The sequence below is a fragment of the Nomascus leucogenys genome, chromosome 19 (assembly GCF_006542625.1).
Source record: "Nomascus leucogenys isolate Asia chromosome 19, Asia_NLE_v1, whole genome shotgun sequence".
Classification (NCBI taxonomy): domain Eukaryota; kingdom Metazoa; phylum Chordata; class Mammalia; order Primates; family Hylobatidae; genus Nomascus; species Nomascus leucogenys.
Window position 1 is genome coordinate 19,531,383 of NC_044399.1, and position 21,112 is coordinate 19,552,494.

Sequence of the window (21,112 nt, forward strand, 5' to 3'; positions counted from 1 at the left end):
TGATTAGTTGAAGCTAGTTACTAATGGTGACACTTGAAAGCTCACCTCTCTTTAAATATCTTTCCCTTCTTGCACATGAACTCTCATTTATTCCTTCTATACCACCATTTCTCTGTGGTATATTAATATGTATTACTGATTTTGGGCTCAAACAAGTCTGGAAAATACTACTGTAGCTCTATGTCATACCCTTTCAAAATTTTTGAAAAGTAAGAGATGCTTTATATATTTCCTTGGTATATTCAGTTTTTGTTCCTCCCTTAAAGTTTATATTTTATATTTACATCTGTAGGATATATTTGCTTTTCAGGAGCTTATATTAATGTAAAGCTCATCATTACTTTATCCAAATTTAGATAATTTTATATTGAAGCCTTTCTTTTGAACCTGAACTTACACTTTTAGCCTCAAGAGTGTGAGATTAAACTATAGGAGGAGTATCAAACTTCTGTCTTTTGATAAGAAACTGTTTAATATCAAAATAACTGTTAATTCAGTATAATTTAAAGAAATATCTTTAATAGACAAAATTGATGAGTCATCAAAAAATAGACAATAATATGTAAAGGTAATAACTTTTATTATATTAAAGACAATACAAATGAAAAACAGAATTGAGCAGTGCAAAATTTAAAGGACTGTTAAGTTCTCAAAGTTGCAAGTTTCAAAGCCAAAAGAATTATATGTATCAAATATATAAGTAAAAAAAAGTTAGACTTTCATGCCTGTAATCCCAGCACTTTGGGAGGCTGAAGCAGGCGGATCACTAACATTAAAAAGACAACATTAGATTTTGTCGATTTATAGCAATTTTATAAATATATAACTTTATCACTTGGATCCTGAAGCAAAATAATAAAGTCAATTTGGGATTTTTTGTACTTGGTAAAAAGTTTAACACCTAAGTTCACAACTAGTGCTCTTTAGTAGTACATTTCTTTCGAAGACCAGAATGAATTAAAAATGGCAATGTAATGTTCACTTGATCTGTGTTAACTATTTTTAGATATGTGTATTACAATCTATTGATCACATCTTCAATAGTACTCCAACAAAATAAGCAAAAAACAAAAAGTGTTAAACAGTTCAAAATTACATTCATCTCAGTTATATGAAGTTGTATGTGTAAATACCTTGTACAATTTGCACTCTCAGTAATAAGATTGATTTATATTATAAATACTATCAAAAGAAACTAGACCTAAAGTTTCCATCGTGAATATGGTTATCTAATATAAACATTTAAAAATTAAATGGCTCAATTAGTAGATAAAGAAACACTATACTTTTCATTCTATTTCCTACCAATCATTTCACAGTCATAACTTAGAGACACTAAAGTTTGCTCTTAATAAGTATCTGCATATTTATTTCCTTGGAAAAATCATGCTGATTCTCCAGAAGATCTTCCTACAATTTATCCAGTAATATTCAAGCATTAATACAGGTAATGGCAAATTATTAGCAGGAACATTGGCAATAACAGGTATGCAAAAGAATGCATGAGTATTAAATATACCAAGCTGTCCACATTTCCAGGTGAGAAATTGGAGCAATTTAACGATGTATTTGTCCATAGTCATTTACTTTCAACTTCTCCAAAATGTCATCAAGTGGCAAGTTGTTAAGGCCAACACCATTTCTTTTTACACATTAGAAAATATAAACACACTTTCAAACACTTCACAAGATAAAATAATTATGTCCTATGATAAGTGAAAAAAAGAGCAAAACTGTTTTCTCACCAAAAGTTGAATTCAGTCTAAAAGTCACAAATCCTGTTCTTCAGAGAGCACAATAAAAGTAGACCACTGCAGTGGTCTTCAGATGTTTTTGTTCATATAAAATTTAATTGGAGTAGCATCTTAGTGTGAGGAATGGGGGAAGCAGTGTTTATGAAGTCTTGATTAAAGGGATAGTTGGATTGTCCCTTTGTTTGGCTCTCTCAAGATACTGCTTTTCTAAGAAATGCACCTTAGTAGATCTAGGGTAAATGAGAAGTATGCCTTTCTTGTGTAAAGTTAGGAGAATGGTGATACGGAAATGAGAGATGGGAAAAGAAAATGCCAACTGATTCCAACTAGTGTCTTAAGCAAGTGAAGGATTTGGAAATTGATTCTTTCCAATTATCTGTACCTCCCTTAAAAGTCTCTGCATACGCCTAGATTGTACCTACCACAATCTGAATTCCACTCCTCTGGGGTACATAGGAACAGAGTTGTTAACTTGAACTGTTCTGAGAAACTTTTCCCGAGTTACTCCTTTGGAGAAAGAACTGATTTTGAAAGTTTCTGAGATTGTATCGTGTTACATTTTAAAATCTGCTTTTTGACCACTTGGCTAGTCAAACGGTACAACTGTGTGTAATCTGAGATATCACACCCCATTAATCAGCTGACTTGCTTTGTACATGTTCAGATTCTAAACTAAGAAAGCCATATTAAGGAGTTATTAGCATAAATGTTCCATCTGTTATGTAAGAGCATCATTAGGAGCATATACAGTTTTGGAAAAGCACCAGGGGACAAAATAGGCAGCTTTTACATGTAAATATTGAATGGGTGAAACAGTCTATTAAACCATTGGAAAAGAACTCTAAATTTTTTAAAGTTGTGTATTACCACTGCTCATATTAAAACCTAACAAATAAGTCACTTGCCTGTGGAATGTCTTAAAGTGTTTGGCTCGATTGTAATACCTTGGTTGGCTCCAGGCAGAAGCAGAAAACCTTCCAGAAAGGATATGTTTAGTGTTCAGTCTTTGAAGATACGAGCTGACCTTGTCCTGGAATGCCAGTCTAGCTTCACATCCACAAGCATCTTCAGTGGAAACGAGTCTTCGTGCTTCCTCAATGGCTGAAGACAATGACAGTACACAAATATACTATCTAGGAATAGCTATATAGGAATCATAACAAATCAGGAAATCCACAGTTGAATATTTCCACCGTTAAGACTTACCTAAGTGCATTTTCCAAGAGGTAAAGGGATAGATGAACAAACAAAAAGACAAGAAAATACTTATCACAGAAAAATTCATCTTAGGAGACATTGGGAAAAATGTTTATAATTGTCAAAGCTGAGTGATGCTTAAGTGAGGGTTCCTTATTTTATTCTCTGTACTTTTGTGATTGCCAGAAATTATTCATGATATAAAGTAAATTTAGAAAAACATGGTTGGTATAGGGGAAGGCCAGGGATATAGAAATAAAACAGTGTTCATGTGATACTGTGTAATTAAGAAAGGAAAATGGGCCTGGTGCAGTGCCTTATTCCTATAATGCCAGCACTTTTGGAGGCTGAGGCAGAAGGATCACTTGAGGCCAGGAGTTCAAGACCATCCTGGGCAACAAAGCAAGGCCCTGTCTCTACAAAAAAGTAAAATAGTTAGCCAGGCATAGTGCCACACACCTGTAATCCTAGCTACTTGAGAGGCTAAGGCAGGAGGATCACTTGAGCCCAGGAGTTCAAGGCTACAGTGAGCCATGATCACACTACTGCACTCCAGCCTGGGTAACAGAGTAAGACCCTGTCTCTTAAAAATAAATAAAAATAAAACTAGGACAATAGTCCTCTATTTGTATGGCCAGAATATATCAAAGATGAAAACTAGGGCCGGGCGTGGTGGCTCACACCTGTAATCCCAGCACTTTGGGAGGCCAAGGTGGGTGGAACATTTGAGGTCAGGAGTTCGAGACCAGCCTGGAAAACATAGTGAAACCCCGTCTCTAATAAAAACACAAAAATTAGCTGGGCATGGTGGCACACACCTGTAATCCCAACTACTCGGGAGACTGAGGCAGGAGAATTGCTTGAACCCGGGAGGCAGAGGTTGCAGTGAGCTGAGATCACACCACTGCACTCCAGCCTGGGTGACAGAGTGAAACGCCGTCTCAAAAAACAAACAAAAAAGGATAAAAACTAGGTTAAGTCCTGATTTCCTCTAGAGGACTGTTATTCTATTTAATGGTTTGAAGTGACAGTCCTAGTTCTTACCAATAAATACTTTGGAACTGAAAATTCAGGTTTGTATTGACATTTAACCAAATATGAGAGGTGATAAAAGTAACTCCTATTTCTTTATATAATTCAGTCAGGCAGCTATTCCTATTCAGTATCAGGGATCCTATTAAAGTTGTGAATAGAAATAAGAGTAACTTCCCAGGTCTGAAGACTGGTGTATCATCTTCCAATGGAGTAATGCCTGAGGACAGGAAATGGTCTTTGCTGCAACATTTTTACTCTTAACATTTTACAAAGATCCAATATAGGGATGGGAGATCATAAATTCATTAAATATAATCTATCATCTATCCACCTGTCTAAATCCTATTGAACCTTTTAGGGATAGCCAGTCCAAATCCCATCTTAGTTAATCAGTCAATAAACCAGGAAGTATCTACTGAATATCAACTACATGTCCATTATCCCTGTATCCATAAGATGGGTATATATAATACTTGTTAAGTGTCTGTCTTGCCTGATAGTCTCTAAGCTCTAGCAGGGCATAGGCTCAGTGGGAGAGTCTAATTAAAACATTTCATAGAAAATTGTAAACCTGGATTGTAGAAAAATTGAAAGTTGAGAAATGGATCTCAAACTCCATTTCTCAAACCTGGGTTGTAGCAAAATTGAAAGTTGAGAAATGGAGAAATGGTGCTTATAATAGCACCAGAAAGAATAAAATAGTTAGGAATAAATATTTTCAAAAGTACAAGACTTGTACACTGAAAACTACAAAACAATTTTGAAAGAAATTAAAGAAGACCTAAAATAAAATAAAATAAATAAAATTAAAATAAAATAAAAGACATACCATGTTAATGGAATGAAAGACTGTTAAAATGGCAGTACTCCCCAGGAAAAGATGCCTCACCTCATTAGTAACCAGGAAATGAAAAAAGTATCAACTGGATTGGCAAAAATTTAATTCAACAAAACCAAATGTTGGCAAGCAAATTCTGATAAGCAAAAGCGTTGAGGGGAGGGTGGAAATGAGTGAGTGCAGGGCATGCTCCTGGACCATCGAACAGCCCACTGTGGCTGGACCAGGTTGCGGGAAGAAGCAGTGAATCTGGGGGCAAATGTAGCAGAAAAGTTTTAAAAGCCAGGAGGAGAGTAGTAGTTACCATGGGCTGAGGGGAGCGGGTGATGGGCTGTTATTATTTTTTCGGTACAGAGTTTTATTTTGCAATGATAAAAAATTTCTGGAGATGGATACTGGTGGTTGTTGCCCAGCAGTGTAAATGTACTTAATGCCACTGTACTACACACTTGAAAATAATTGAAATGGTAAATTTTATGTGTATTTTACCACAATAAAAAAAATTCAGACTTAGGCAGAAAGTTTAATTATTAAGAAAAATGTGAAAAAGAGAGAAGACAGGAACAGATCATGGAGAGTACGCTGCCTGGTATAGGGGTATCATTGTTTTATTCTGTAGACCAGTGGGAGCCACTGGAGAATTCTGACCAGGAGAAAGAATCACAACTGTGTCTTAGACAGAAAGAAAAAAGCTTGCTCCTGAAAAATTTTCCTACCAAAGGAAATAGCCTTAAAGGGCTGATCCTCACCTGAGCATGTTTTCTTGTCCTCATTTAAGGTGTAGCCAGGATAGCAATCACAGTGGTAGGATGCGACCCCATCACTCACACAAATGTGCTGGCAACCATGAGAGCCTAGGGCACACTTGTCACGGACTGTCCGCACGTGGCGCAGGAAAGAAAATATTCACACATTAAATAGAAAAGTAAACACAAATGTTTGAGAGGAGAAGCTTCCATTTGGTCCCCGCAAGTGCTGAGAATGTAGTAGTAGTCAATAGTCAGCAACAGGCCCCATGCTGCAGGAGCAAGCCTGTTTTCTCTTCCCATACCTCTCATCCCTTTGGCCTCACATCACACACACTCCTTTCCTTTATATCTCTCACAGATATCTAAGAATACCTTTCCTTTTTTTCTACCCACAGCATTGGGCGGCACTGAGTCTTGACTATATTCCAGAACTTACCTCCGGCCTTTCCCGATGACTACCAGTGCTTCTAGCATCCCCAGCTACTCATGGATCATCATCATCATCATCACCAAAAGTAATGTTTTAGGGACCTAATCATACATGGAGCTAAGTTTGATGCTGTACAAGAAGCACTATATTGACCAAGTGCCTGCCTTCATAGCTTACAAAGTGGAACAGAAAACATTGACCTGGAGACACACGCACACACACACAAGCACAGATGGGGAAATGATGTGGGGTTAGTAATAATGATGATGTGTATGATTAGAGAGTGAAGTACTTACTATCTATCACAAATAACATTTCAGGGACAAATGGAGTTTGCCCAAATTTGAGTGGAGAGCAGAGCAAAGTGCCCTACTCATCCCATGTTCAGACTGGCCTAGGACAAATAAAACAGCAATTCTCCTTTAAAACCCAGAAAGCCTTCCTGGAAGACATAGGTTCCTCCTCTGCCATTGCAGGAACCAAAATAGTTTATTTCCCTCTAATTTTCCTCTTAAATGTCGTTTCATGCGCAGAACCTTTTGTGGCTCACTAATGCCTATAGAATAGCTTTGTGTGAAATGCGAGACATTATATAATCTATACATAAAGTGCCTTTCCAACCTTAATATGGCTATTCCCTTTCAGTGCTACAATTTAGATTTTTTTTCAGCAAAATGCCTTATAGCGGGGTGTTTCATTTTTTTCCCCTCCTTCCAGCTTAGTACCCACTCTACAGGTAGCAAATGGACATGCTTCCAGCCCCTGGCCCTTATTTGGGGCTCCACATTTAATTTACAAGCCTTCCTACCACTAGCAAGGGAAAAGCAGACCATTAGAAGGGATCTGATCCATGGTATGTTCCCCAGCTTTATAGCAGTATTCACTATTACTTTAAAATACATAAATATGCCAGGCACAGTGGCTCACACCTGTAATCCCAGCACTTTGGGAAGCCAAGGCAGGTGTATTGCTTGAGCTTAGGAGTTCAAGACAAGCTTGGACAAAATGTCAAAACCCCATCTCTACAAAAAATACAAAAATTAGCCAGGTGTGGTGGCATGTGCCTGTAGTCCTAGCTACTCAGGAGGCTGAGGTGGGAGAATCACTTGAGCCAGGAGGTAGAGGCTGTATGAGCCGAGATCACACCACTGCACTCCAGCCTGGGTGACAGAGTGAGACCCTGTCTCAAAAAAGAGAAGAAAAAAAAAAAAATATATATATATATATATAAAACTAACTTTCCCACTAGTATGTCTTTCTCTTCTGTCCCTCTTCGCTGTCCTGTGTTTTGTACACTAAGACAGTAAGGCTTAGTGGTTAAGAGCCTATGTAACCAGTAGAGCAAGTACTTGGGTTCAAACCCTGGTCTGCTACTTGCTAGTGGAGTAACCATGGGCAAGTTACTGAATCAGATTCCTCCTAACGTTGCTGTGAGTATTAAGGTACATTACCGTAGCTAAAATGCCTAGAATCCTGCATGGCCTACAGTAGGCATTGAAGAATATGGGATACTGGCATCTGGGAGTGTTGTCTGCCTTAATTGAAAATTTTCTTTGATTTATGTTTTTTTAAAAAATAAATTGCTTCACTTTTTTCCATACTATCTGTTAGTTTAAATAGAAATTTGTTTTTGGTTTGTTTTCCCAGTCTTCAATGTTCCTGGCAGCTTAAAGTACCAACTGGGACACTTGTCACTAGTTTGAGAAGTGCAGCCATAGGTGAATTCTCTCCACCCCTACTTTCTTAGTTGTCCTGCCCTGAACAAATCAGCTCAAGCTGGTCCCTGGCCAGTGCCACTTTCCACTTCTCTCCATTGAAACCTTCACCCTCCTTCAAGGCCCAACACCAGCCCTTCGCAGATGCCCACCTCCCCAGCCTCTACAGCCCTTCGTTTCCATCAGTCCCTCTCCCTGGCTCAGTCTCTGCTTTCATAAGGAGCCGGCTCTCTGTTCACCCAGGCTTAACTTGCTCAGAGGCAGAAACTTATGATTCTTTATATGTTCCCAATGCTTAGTGCCGTACTGGGAACAAAGTAGGTGCCCAGTATTTTTTTATTGGTTTCCCTTTAAAAAGGGGGAGGGGACTGGGTGACATGCCGTTTCCCTTTGTCTATCTTGATGAAGTCTGTATCTCCTCAAGGAAGAGGAAAATATATATCAAATCTAAAACACATTCAATATGCCAAAGCTAAACAGCACCTTGAGAGCTTGGAATTTCTCTCAGGAGTGTTTTTACATTTATAAATGCCACCCTGTCCTGCCAGTAAGTTTAAATCAAATTAATGAGGATTAACAGCACTGGCCTGGGCTCATTGGCCAACGTATAAGGCTGAGTTTCACCGATGATTGATCGTCTAGAAACTGCCAGGGAGTGACTGGCCTCAAACTTACTGGAAGATCTGTGTGGGTCTAATTCAGGCATTCACAAAGTCTTCTTTACTAAAATCATCCAGCTTTAAGATTAACACTACAGAAAAGTTCCAGGCCAAGTTTTAACTGGAAAAAGATCAGTTCATCCTATCACACCAAATAGTTACTGTCCAACTGACTTCCACTAAAGTTTTCTCTTTGCTTAAAAGTCTTCAGTGTACAGAGCTATAAAATTTTCCTGGATAAGGACCCTACATTTAGTTAGCTTTTCTCACATCCCCCACTCCCTACCTATTTCCCAGTAATTTTCTGAAGTAATCTATGTTTGCTCCAGTGAGCTCACCACCCTCTGAGCAATGTGTGCCTTCATCTAAAAGTGTGGTAGAATGTCTGAACCTTGATTCCTTAAGTTACCTTTAAAAACCTCTTTGCTGGTGAGTTGCAAGTTGGTTTCACTGTGAAAGACCCAAGTATGAAACAATTTTTTGAGTGGATCTTACCTGAACATGTTTTTTTATCTGCGTTCAGAGTGTAGCCCTCATAGCATTCACAATGATGGGACCCTGTTCTGTCATTCACACAAATGTGCTGACACCCATGGGCACCCAAAGCACATTTATCTTGAGCTGTGAAACAAAAAGTCAGGAGAAAAGAAATAGAAGGTGGAAGAGTATTTTATTACCCATGGATAGAAACCTTATTTGCAGCTGGAAACATATGAGGAAAACTTACTGGAAACTATTCAAAGCCATTGGCACTGTTTTTTTCTAACTAGAAGTTAACTGAGTTAAGTGAAATCCTGTGTATACAATAATTATTCTCTGACCTTCCACAATTGCTTTTCAAAATCATCAGTATTGAGTTTTTATAACCTAAATATCTCATAAATACTTTCTAGCATTCCTTTTAGGCTTATTATACTTATCCCAACTCAGCGGGATACCAACAGTTGTGTGGCTAATTACATTAGATTCAGAAAAACATAGAATTAGAGTTTGAAGAAATTGTAGTTCAACCCTCTCCTATTTTTTAAATGAGGGAAAGGAGCGCAAGGGAGACCAACTGATTGAGAGCAGCATAAAAACTCAAGACACACATTTTCATTCAATGCACTTTCCTCTGTACTGATATATTTTTAAACTATTTTTTACTTTTAAACTTTTCATCTGAGATAATTTCAGATTTATGAAAAAGTTGCAAAAACAGTGCAAAAAATTCCTGTACGTCACCCTGTTTCCCCAAACAGTAATTTACATAACCATAGTATGATTATCAAACCAGAATTAACATTGATACATATGATTTACTAATCTACAGACTTTATTCAAATGTTGCCATTAATGTCCTTTTTCTGGTCCAGGATCCAATCCAGGATTCCACATTGCATTCAGTTTCACATCTCCTTGGTCCTCTCCAATCTGGGACACTTCTTAAGTCTTTCTTTGTCTTTTATGACTTTCACGCTTCTGAGAAGCACTGGAAAACTATTTTGTGAACTGAGAATGTCTCTCTGGTTGGGTTTTTCTAATCTTTCCTCATAATCCTGAATTTTTAGCAAGAATACTACAGGTGTGCTGTTGTGTCCACAGTATTGAGCACAGCATGTCAGGTCATACATGATGTCACCATGTGTCATCACTGATGATGTTAACATTGATCACTTGGTTAAGGTGATGTCTGCGAGTTTCTCCACTATAAAGTTACTGTCTTTCCTTTTGTAAGCAACAAGTAACTTGTGGGTTGTTATGTGATTTCAACCTACTGAATTGTCTGTAGCATTTGGGAAGGATTGTTCAGGCTGGGTACAGAGAAGGAAATACATACATGTTACCATTTCTAACGTTTTGGAGAAGACTTAAAAATGGGAAAAACTCAAGGTGGCAAGAGAGGAAAACACACTAACTTCCCAGTCAATGTGACCTGCCCTTCCATCACTGGGTAGGTAGGCAGATAGCTAAGTAGCAATAGTAAAGACTCCTCCCTCACTTACCTGAACAAGTTTTCCTGTCTTCATTCAAGGTATAACCTTCATAGCACTCACAATGATAAGAGCCACTTCTGTCGTTCACACAGATGTGCTCACATCCATGGGTGTTAAGAGCACACTTATCAAGAGCTATCAAAAGATGATTGGGACAAATGTAAATGCATGCAGAGCATGGCAGAAATAAATAATTATGGGCCACGCCACTTACAGTTATACACACACACACACACACACACACAGAGAGAGAGAGCTAATGAAACAAGGGAGGGGCGGCTGGGAGTTGGGAACCAACCCTCTGGTCTTGGCTCTTTCACTAAGAGACCTGTGACATGGGTAAGTTTCTTCCCTTCTGTCCATCTCAATTTCATTATCTATAAAATTATCTCTAAGCTTTCTTCCCCCCAAAAACTTTTTTCTAGGATTAAAAACAAAACAAAAAAAATCTAATTCCCATTCCTCATTGACTCCATGTATGTATGTACCAGACCAGTGAGTACCCCTCTAACTTCTTTGCTACTTCTAGATTCCGTGAGCATCTATGACTAGAGAGGAAGAGGGTAGCTTGTATGTAATTAAATAAAATCCAGGAAAATTTTCAAATCCTCAGAAGGACTAAGAATCTTGGACCCGTTTTCTCCCTCTGTGGCAGTGCAGCAGAGGCATTATCATAGCTCACTGCAGCCTCGACCTCCTGGTCTCAAACAATCCTCCCACCTCAGCCTCCCAAGTAACTGGGACTACAGGCGTGCACCACCACACCTGGCTTTTTTTTTTTAATTATTTTTTGTAGAGATGGGGTCTCACTATGTTGTCCAGGATAATCTCAAATTAGCCTCAAACTATCCTACCATCTCAGCCTCCCAAAATGTGGGAATTATAGGCATGAGCTACTGCACTTCAGCCTGGACCTCTTTCTTAGTAGCCTTTTCTCCTACGATTTTATTTAAAACTTACAAAGTTTGGAAATAAGCTGATTTATGTATCATTTCACTTTTCTCCGTAAGCTCCTTTTCAGGGAAAACTGCTGATGAACACCAGTAAACCAGCCAAAAGGCAGTTAGGTAAAAAGGGGTCAGAGAGTCAAAGCACAAGGCCAGTCCAAAACCTGGAGCATAGGTTCCCAAGTATTTGATTCAGTCACGGCCCCCTACACAGGCCTCACCTGAACACGTTTTCTTATCAGCATTCAAGGTGTATCCTTGGCTACACTCACAGTGGTGCTTGCCTTCCCCGTCACTGATGCAGACGTGCTGGCACTGGTGTGTTCCAAGCACACAGGGGTCCAGAGCTGTGAGAGGAAGTTTACAACAGTCAGCACTGACACTTAAACATCTCAGATACCTTCTCCCATGTCAATAGACATTGCTCTCCAGGCTCCCTTCCGAGTCTATCTTTACTTCACTATAAAAAATGGTTATTTGTTTTCTGCCTCTGCTTATTAGCAATGCTACTCTTAAACTAGAATTGTTGCTAACTTAAAACTACACATCTTGCTATATAGACTTTCTCAAGGGAGAAAGGGAATTTGGAGTTTGGAGCTGAAGCCAAACACTTAGATAGGCCAGGCAATTGGATGTTTTATTTGGCTTATCCACCTCCCCATGAAAAAAAAGATTTGTGCTTCCCCACCACAAGAAATGGGAGAACAATAATGCACAGCCCGAAGTGACGTGAGCTAGTTGTCCCATTGTAGTCAGAATCTGATTTCCAAGGTTCTATAGCCTATGTCTAAACAGAATTCTCACACAAGTATGGGTCTAAGCCTAGAACGAACTCACAGGTGGGCAGTGGTACATATGTGAACATGCAAATGGTAGAGGACAGTTTGGGTAACTGTCTTCTGAATATGTAAGGTGGGCGAAGTCATCCATACGCTAAATCCATAGTGAACTCATATGCTAATACCAACAGGTAAAAAGAAAAGAACAAAATAAATGAGATTACATTAGCTTAACTACATCTCCATCTTACTGCTCCTGGAGCCATTTATATCTCATTGGGTATTTTTTTCCTAGTGACCTCTCTTGAAAGATGAATCAATGAATTAAGTCATTTCTGAGAAACCAAGGAGGCTGGCCCTCCTGTGGCAGGTAACCCAACCTCCACTGCCCTTGGCAACAGGACAAGGCTAATATTTTCCCAAGAAGGGCCTTTTCATGGAATGATCTTTCCAACCCATTGACTACAACAAGCTGCCGCTCAGTCTTTTTTCCATAGAGAGGACATTTTACCCCCAGAACAAGCAGGTCTTTTGTACCAGAAGGAAAAGATTGCCACTCACCACTTGTTACTTTATAGCCTTCGAAGCCCAACCCCAGGTGCTAGCTTTGAAACCCAACTTTGCCACAGACCAGCATGTTGATGGAAAGCTCTCACCCACAAGCATGGAGTGGGAGGGTGATTTCCTGGGAGAAAGAAAGCCACTTTCTTTCTGGAAGCCAACGAATGCCAAGTAGATGCCACCAAAGCCAGTGATGGCTTGTGAAAGCCCAGTGTCCTGGGACAGGAAAGACAAGGGGATCCCAGCCAAGTGTGACTGCAATGAGGCCAAACGTTGCCCCAGAGCAAGACTTCATCTCCCTTTTCCTGACAAATCGTTGATGGCTCAGTTTCACATTAACTTAGATTAAAAGTCTCCTTGAAATTTATAATTGTAATTAATTATTGGTTCATTTGTTTGTCTCACCCCCACCCCCAGAATGTTACTTAATGGTATGGAGGGATTACCTTTATCTTTGTATCATCAGAGATCAATAAATGCATGCTGAATAAATAAGTGTGAAATAAATTATATTGCAAAACGGTATCTATGTTTAAAAATTCACCTGAACTAGAAATTTGTCCATAACTGCTTGGATATTCACATAGAGGCAACAAAAGATTATCTCCAGATGATAAAAAAATAAAGCATGAGTCCCACAGATAATAATTCTGATCAGTGACCAAAAATAAACTCCAGCATTGAATGGATCTGTAGTCCTAGATTTGGTCAATTCATGCTAAAAATTCCAACAAAATTAGCATGTTCTTATTCAAATTCCATCCTAATGGATGGAAGGAGTAGCAGAGTAACAGAATGATTTTTTAAGATCATCTTGCTTTCTTTCAGGTGAGCTGAAACCCTAATCTGCCTGGTCCCTGAATCCTGTTGTTCAACAAAGAGTAATCAGATAAACAGCCCAGTCTGAAAACCAGAGCGTTCACTAAATGCACGCTCAGGCCAACGGTGACATTGGAATAGAGGCCTGCTGACTCCCCCAAGGACAGACGCTGCTCCCTGTCTTCCGCAGGAGAACAAACAGAGTTCTGTTAGATCTAGAGATGGTAAAACTAAAAAAATACGTATCGGGGGAAAAAATGTAGTGGTGGGGCAGAGGGGACAGAAGAGGCATCTTGAGTTTTGTTTTTCCTGACCCTGACAGGAACAGCAGGGTCATTTATCCTGGATATTTGCAGACCTTCACAGTTCTAACGCAAACATGAAGATTTTATGAGCAAACCAAGTTCCATATAATGACGCTCTATATTCCTAAACCAATAGAGTGTGTTTAGGTTGGTCACACACACGCGCACACACACACACACATTGGATATATTTAAGTTTTTCACTAAATTTCCACCAAAAAAAAGAGAATAATACTCTTTTCTCTGGGTACATAATGTCTGAATATAACATCCTTTCTAGTTGGAAGCAAAGACTGACCAACTTACCACAGAAGGTTTCCTGGAATCTAGAGGAAAGTTTCTCAATGACCCCATAGGTCTCCACGTAGAAAACATGCTCCTCTAGGGGCTCACTGGCCATCATCTTGAGGGACTTCAAGTCTGCCCGGTCCACGCCCACAGCGTAGAGCTCAATACCAGATGCTCGGGCCCGAGCCGCCACCTCATTCACCTGGTCCTGGGGCCTCCCATCTGTCACAATAATGGCCACCTTAGGGATATTAGAAGAGGGATCTCGAGCCCCTGCCTCCACTGTGAAGGCTTCGTCCATTGCTGTCTGGATGGCTAGGCCTGACATGGTGCCGGTTGACAAGGGTGTGATTCGACCCACAGCCTGCCTCAGGGACTGCTTATCTGTGTAGGCCTGGAGTTGGAACTCGATCTTCACAGTGCTAGCATAGTTCACCACTGCCACCCGCGTGTCAGCCGGCCCAATGTCCAGAGTGTCGATTATCCGGGAGACAAAAGTTTTCACTTTGGTGAATTCCGGGGGCCGTACGCTACGAGAACTATCAATGATAAACACTAAGTCCAAGGGTCTGCTCTTGCAAACACCTGCAAAAGACCAAGCAATGATCAGACCACAATTAGAAATGCGGTAACCCTCACTTCCAGGGAACTCTGGGATTCCAGGAGGCCAGGCAAGGCAGCATCTCCTGACCCCAACATCGCCACTGCCTGCGACCTTCCCCAAGACCATCGAGGTGTTGAAAGCACCAAGGACTTCGGAATTCCCTAGTGAGAATTCACCTAGAGGTGTGAAGTTTCCCCAAATACCTTACCTGCAGGCTGGCTGAATCCTGAAATTTCACTTAGAACCTCATCCCTCTGCTCAAGCTTTTGCTCCCAAGGGCCCTCATGATTCCTGGGAATTAATAGATTCTAGACGTTTCTTAAGCACCTTGGCTATCTGGAGCAATTGGACAATGTGTCCCTGAACCATGTAAAAGGCCTTGGGCCCTCAGGGACAGCCTCATTGCCAGCCACTGTGCCCAGGCCTCAGGCAATGGTAGTCTGAGGCAAGGCACTCACGGGCTCTTCTGGTGGCCCCCCTCTTTTACTCCACTTCCAAGGGGGTGAAAACTGCTCCAGAGTATCCCTGAATCCTCCCTCCATCTGGCCATCATTCCTGTTTAGTGAATTTGGGGGCTCACTGGAGCCCTGAACTAATTAAAAGTAAAGCCAGGCATGGTGGCTCACACCCGTAATCCCAGCACTTTGGGAGGCCGAGGCGGGCGGATCACGAGGTCAGGAGATCGAGACCATCACGGTGAAACCCCATCTCTACTAAAAATACAAAAAATTAGCTGGGCGTGGTAGCAGGCGCCTGTAGTCCCAGCTACTCGGGAGGCTGAGGCAGGAGAATGGCGTGAACCTGGGAGGCGGAGCTTGCAGTGAGCCGAGATTGCGCCACTGCACTCCAGCCTGGGCAACAAAGCGAGACTCCATCTCAAAAAAAAAAAAAAAAAAGTAAATAGAAAGAGGGGCCTGGGCTCAGTAGCTCACGCCTGTAATCCCAGCACTGTGGGAGGCCGAGGCGGGAGGATCACCTGAGGTCAGGAGTTCGAGACCAGCCTGGCCAACTTGGTGAAACCCTGTCTCTACTAAAAATACAAAAATTAGCAGGGCGTAGTGGCATGTGCCTGTAATCCCAGCTACTCGGGAGGCTGAGGCAGGAGAATCGCTTGAACCCAGGAGGTGGAGGTTGCAGTGAGCTGAGATCCCGCCATTGCACTCCAGCCTGGGCAATAAGAGCAAGACTTCATCTCAAAAAAAAAAAAAAAAGTAGAAAGACGGATGCCAACTTAATCTTGTATCTGTTTAGTGAGCTTCCAGCTTCATGAGCATGTCTCGTAAGAAGCAGGGATTGTGATCTGGTATCTACCCTACTGCCCCATCAAACTCTCTTGGTCATCTCTCTTTGACTTATTCATTCGCCAAAAACATTTTTTGAGGGCCTACATGTATGAAGCCCTGGAGCTACAAAAGCACATAAGCCAGATTTCCCACCTTCAAAGAACTTATCTCTTTTCTACACAAAAGTACCTGACAGTTTAGTATCACAGTACATTTTAGTGTTCATCTATTCTTTCCCATTCTTTCCTGTTTCCCCTAACCCATTTGCACACCCTCTCTCCTCGATACAAAAATCAAATCCACAAGTCAGGATGAGACAAGAAAAAAAGCCAATTATTAAACTTCTTTTTCTTTTTTTTGAGACAGAGTCTCACTCTGTCACCCAGGCTGGAGTGCAGTGGTGCAATCTCGGCTCATTGCAACCTCCGCCTCCTGGGTTCAAGCAATTCTGCCTCAGCCTCCTGAGTAGCTGGGACTATAGGTGTGTGCCACCACACCCAGCTAATGTTTGTATTTTTCATAGAGACAGTGTTTCACCATGTTGTCCAGGCTGGGCTCAAACTCCCGACCTCAGGTGATCTTCCCACCTTGGCCTCCCAAAGTGCTGGGATTATAGGTGTGAGTCACTGTGCCCAGCCCTAAACTTCTTTTTCAATCCATTCCCCCTTCTCACCCAACACACATGCACATGCATACAGGCATTACATGCATACAGCCATTACACGCATGCAGCCCTAAATGGAAATGAGGTCCTGGGGCATGAAGTGTCACTCAAGGCTCTTTCCTTTCCTAATAAGGAGGCAGAAGTTGATGCTACTCTAGGAAGGTAATTTACTTACTGAGTAGGAAAAAAAGGTGATTCAAAATTAATGCCTGGACTAAGCAGTTTATAGAAAAAAATTAAAGCCTTACCTGGAACAGCCTACCTTATATCTCTGTCTAGTTTTCTTTTAAAAGCAGAAAATTATCTTCTTGTTTTTAGCCTGCTGCTTGAAGGTATTTAATTAACAAAAAGAAAATCTTCCTTTCAGTAACACTTTAGGAATCACAAGGTACCAACACATCAACCCTGTGAAGCTGGAGGTGCAGAGGTAGTTTTTATATCCATTTTACAGGTGAGAAACCTGAGGTTCAAGGAGGTGTGAGAACTAGAAAGTGGCAGAGCATGGATTGGACTCCAGGTTTCCCTACTCCCAGTCCCTGGGGGCTTGCTACTGAATCCCAGTTACCTCTCTCTGAGGCAACATTTTCCTCCACAAAAATCAACATTCTCTCATGTATTCAGTAAACATCCTGCTTGTTGACTTTGAGTCACTGCCCTGAAATATGCTGTATGTCATGCATTTAGTTAAGTCAAAAGGAATTAAACCCAGGTGCAGTGGCTCACGCCTGTAATCCCAACACTTCGAGAGGCCGAGGGAGAAGGATCACTTGAGCTCCGGAGTTCTAGACCAGCCTGGGCAACATAGGGAGACCTCATCTCTACAAAAAGTTTAAAAATTAGCCAGGCATGGTGGCAGGCACCTGTAGTCCCAGCTACTTAGGGGGCTGAGGCAGGAGGATCGCTTAAAGCTAGAGAGTCAAGGCTGCAGTGAGCCATGATCACACCACTGCACTCCAGCCTGGACGATAGAATGAGACCCAGTCTCTAAAAGCCAAAAAAAAAGATAAAAATAAAAGGAATTAAAATTCTTTCTTTAAAAAAAAAAAAACAACAACTCCAGCAGCCGTAAAAAAGAATGAGTTCATGTCCTTTGCAGGGACATGGATGAAGCTGGAAGCCATCATTCTCAGCAAACTATCACAGGAACAGAAAACCAGACACCACATGTTCTTACTCGTAAGTGGGAGTTGAACAATGAGAACACATGGACATAGGGAGGGGAACATCACACAGCAGGGCCTGTCGGGGGTGGGGGGCAAGGGGAGGGAGAGCATTAGGACAAATACCTAATCTATGTGGGGCTTAAAACCTAGATGATGGGTTGCTAGGTGCAGCAAACCACCAGCGCACATGTATCCCTATGTAACAAACCTGCACAGTCTGCACATGTATCCCAGAACTTAAAGTAAAATAATAATAAGTTTTTAAAAAGATCTGAATAGGAAACATTTGTCACCTATTGTCTCTAAGGGTAGCCACTATAAGACTTCAAAAGAATGTTGATCTCTACAGTCTTTCATCTTAACCTGAACATTTCCTTTCTATGGATCCCAGGTCTTTAGACAAACTCAACCAATTGTCAACCAGAAAATGTTTAAACTTACCTATAGCCTGGAAGCCCCCCACCACCACCAGCTTTGAGTTGTCCCACCTTTTAGGACCAAACCAATGTATTTCTTAAATGTGTTTGATTGATGTCTCATAACTCCTTAAATTGTATAAAAACAAGCTGCACCCTGACCACCTTGGGCACATGTACTCAGGACCTCTTGAGGGCTGTGTCACAGACCATGGTCACTCATGTTTGTCTCAGAATAAATCTCTTCAAATATTAAAAAAAAAAAAACCTCCAGAATTTTACTTCATTCCTGGAAAGTCCCATAGATCTAGAGCTAGGAAGAAGAATTATGTTGAAAATCTTTCCTGGAGATGGGTCAAAGTATTTTTGTATAATTAGAAAAAGAAAAGGTGGGGGCAACATGAAGATACGAACTCTGTAATTGACAGTGCTTTCACCAACACCCAAATGGTGTCCTTCTAAATATCATGGCTATGTTCTTATAACTAAATGTGCATGATTCCTTCCTTCTCCACTTGGTTATTCACACCGAATCCTCTATTCAGGGTGTGGTATGCAGAATAATGCCCACCCCCTCCAAAGACGTCCACATCCTAATTCCAGAGACATGTTACTTTTACGTGGCAAAGAGCAGAGACTTTGCAGGTGTGATTGTTAAAGACCTCTACACGAGAGGTTATCCTGGATTATTCAGTGAGTCAATGCAATTATAAAGTAGAAGAGGGAGGCAGATGAAAGAAATGTGAGTAACTCAATGTGAGAAGGCCTCAACCTGCTTTAGCTGGCTCTGAAGATGGAAGAAAAAGGCCATAAGCCAAGGAACTCATCAGCCTTCATGCGCTGGAAAGGAAAGGGAAATGGAGTCTCCCCTAGAGCCTCCCGAAAGGAACACACCCTACAACACCTTAATCTTAGCCCAGTGAGACCAGTGTCAGACTTCTGACTTACAGAACTCTCAGATAATAAATGTGTGTTGTTTTAAGCCACTAAATTCACAGTAATTTGTTACAGCGGCCATAGAAAACTAATACCTTAGGCTTGAACAGGGTGGCAGAAAATTCTGTGAACATCTGGTTCCTTCCTGATTGGTATTCCGCATCAGTCATTAGTTGTTTTTGAATCTCGCTCCCATTTACTAAATAGCAGCAATTTGATTCCCAAGAACAAAGAAAGAATCTGAATCTCCTAAAATGTTCCCATACTCACAATACCACTGAGTCCTTATAGTCCTGATAGAAATAAAAATCCATAGCAAAGCTTAGCAATTTCTGGTTGCTAAAAGGACAGAATTTGGAACAGGGTGGAATCTGGCATTTATTAAGGGGTTATCATTCATGATTGGGTTTGGACTCCAGCTTAGGGGGACATGGCCACCTGGTGCTGAATCTCTCCTTCCTCGTCCATACCCATCCCAGAGGGAGGCAGGTCAGGACTAGAGTAAGATTAACTTCCAGAAGAAAGGCTTTCCCTCAATTCCCGGCCTGGAGCAACCAGCCGCCAGCTGAATCTAGCCCTGTGGACCCCGGCACCTCCTGCCTTAGCAGCAATGCTTTTGCCATTTCAAATCTGCCACTTCAAATACGGGGACTGAGTATTTGAGTCAGGAAAGAGTCCCTTGAGCTCCTTCCCAGCTTATCCAGAAAGATGCAGAAGGGGATAGACAATTCAAATCAGCCTGAGGCATGCAGCATGACTGGCCAGATGAGACTGCATACCCAGAAATGGCCTGGCACAGACTCTCTTTAGCAACACTGAAGCTGGGCTTGGTGGAAATGAAGATACAATCTTATGTAAACCATATTAAGAGGTTGGTAGGCTGGGGCAGTGGGAAGGGACCTTGCTTGGGATTTCGGAGCCCTGAATTCTATTGTGGGCTCTGACACTGATTCACAGAGTCCCTTCAACTTGATATTCCTCCGTTTCCCTTCATGTGCTGTCAGGGGCTGTGTCAGACGACCTGCCCGCTTCGCTGCACTATGAGCTTTGCTCTGCTTCAGGAATCAATTGCTGACCAAAAAGAGAAATAGAATTGTTTGCCAAAGACCCAGAGTGTCTTGATCCTGGGGTATCCTGCGGCTTCTCGGATCTCCTCCTGGTCTCACACCCCTATCCCTTACCTTCCAGTCTGAGGCAGCCTGAGAGCTGTGGGAGGGGAGGAAAGATCACGCCCTGATATTGGATGGAGATGGAGAGATTCCAAGAGAACTAACAGCAGAGTCGCAGGAAGGGTTTGCTCACTGAATGGAAAGGTCAGGACTGGGACGGAGCTGGGCAGCAGCCCCTGCGCTCCCCAGCTGCCCTGAGCTCCTGGCCAAATCACAGGCGAGGTTGCTGGAGTGAGAGCTTCAGGAGACCCACGTCTCTAGCCTGGACACATGAGTGATATTGGGCATCTCCCTCCCCTTCACTGGACCTCAGTTTCCCCCACAGGATTCATCCGGGAGGGGCCTCTTTCCCCCGCACCACGGTCGGCCTGAGGCCGGGATGCAGCGCGCTTGGTGGATGTCCGGGGCTTCACCTCGTTCGATGCTCACGCGTCCCTCCCGCCGCCCGCCGGTACCTGCACCGCGGGCGCGGCCAGGCTCGCTGGCCCCGGAAGCGGGCGCGCGGTCGGGAGTCGCAGGAGAGGGGCGGCGTCCGGGGCTGCCCCCGGGACCTCGGGTCCCCAGCCTCCGGAAACCAGGGTGGGCCACTGGGTCGGGGGCGGCGGGGGGCAGCAGCAGCAGCAGCAGCGGCCAGAGCAGCAGGAGGAGTCCCGGGAGGCGGCGCGCGGGGGCCGGGCGCGGCATGGTGGGCTTCGCGGGCCTGGCGGTGTCCGTCGAGGGCCGGGAGCCCACGCGAGGCGCCGATTTAAAGGTCCCGCGGCCTCGGGCCCCGCCCCTCCCCGCCCCGCCCGGCCCCGGGGCCTCGAGCGCCAGGCCGGCCCGGGG

General features: G+C 42.4%; 1 protein-coding gene across 2 annotated transcripts; it reads right to left on the reverse strand.

The window, feature by feature from the left end:
- Positions 1–561: 561 nt before the first annotated feature.
- MATN3 (matrilin 3) lies at positions 562–21,028 on the reverse strand. 2 transcript variants are annotated; one of them, XM_003275974.2, is made up of 8 exons: positions 20,743–21,028; positions 14,071–14,637; positions 11,522–11,647; positions 10,363–10,488; positions 8,873–8,998; positions 5,574–5,699; positions 2,745–2,855; positions 562–1,613 (listed from the first exon to the last, which is right to left on the reverse strand). In XM_003275974.2, the coding sequence occupies exons 1-8, from the start codon at positions 20,969–20,971 to the stop codon at positions 1,558–1,560; spliced, it is 1,467 nt and encodes a 488-aa protein (XP_003276022.2). In that variant the 5' UTR covers positions 20,972–21,028; the 3' UTR covers positions 562–1,557. The 2 variants fall into 2 exon arrangements, with proteins under 2 accessions (XP_003276022.2, XP_004091392.2); XM_004091344.2 differs by lacking the exon at positions 11,522–11,647 and having other exon boundaries at positions 1,484–1,613; positions 20,743–20,997.
- Between the last annotated feature and the right edge of the window lie 84 nt (positions 21,029–21,112).

Bases quoted from the DNA above. Each gene is read 5' to 3' on its own strand.
- MATN3 (XM_003275974.2), bottom strand. From the start codon at position 20,971: ATGCCGCGCCCGGCCCCCGCGCGCCGCCTCCCGGGACTCCTCCTGCTG. The intron at 10,489-11,521 runs GTGAGGCCTGTG...ATCTTTTGATAG, and splicing joins TGATAAGAAAACGTGTTCAG to CTCTTGATAAGTGTGCTCTT. The intron at 5,700-8,872 runs GTAAGATCCACT...ACGTGCGGACAG, and splicing joins AGATAAAAAAACATGTTCAG to TCCGTGACAAGTGTGCCCTA.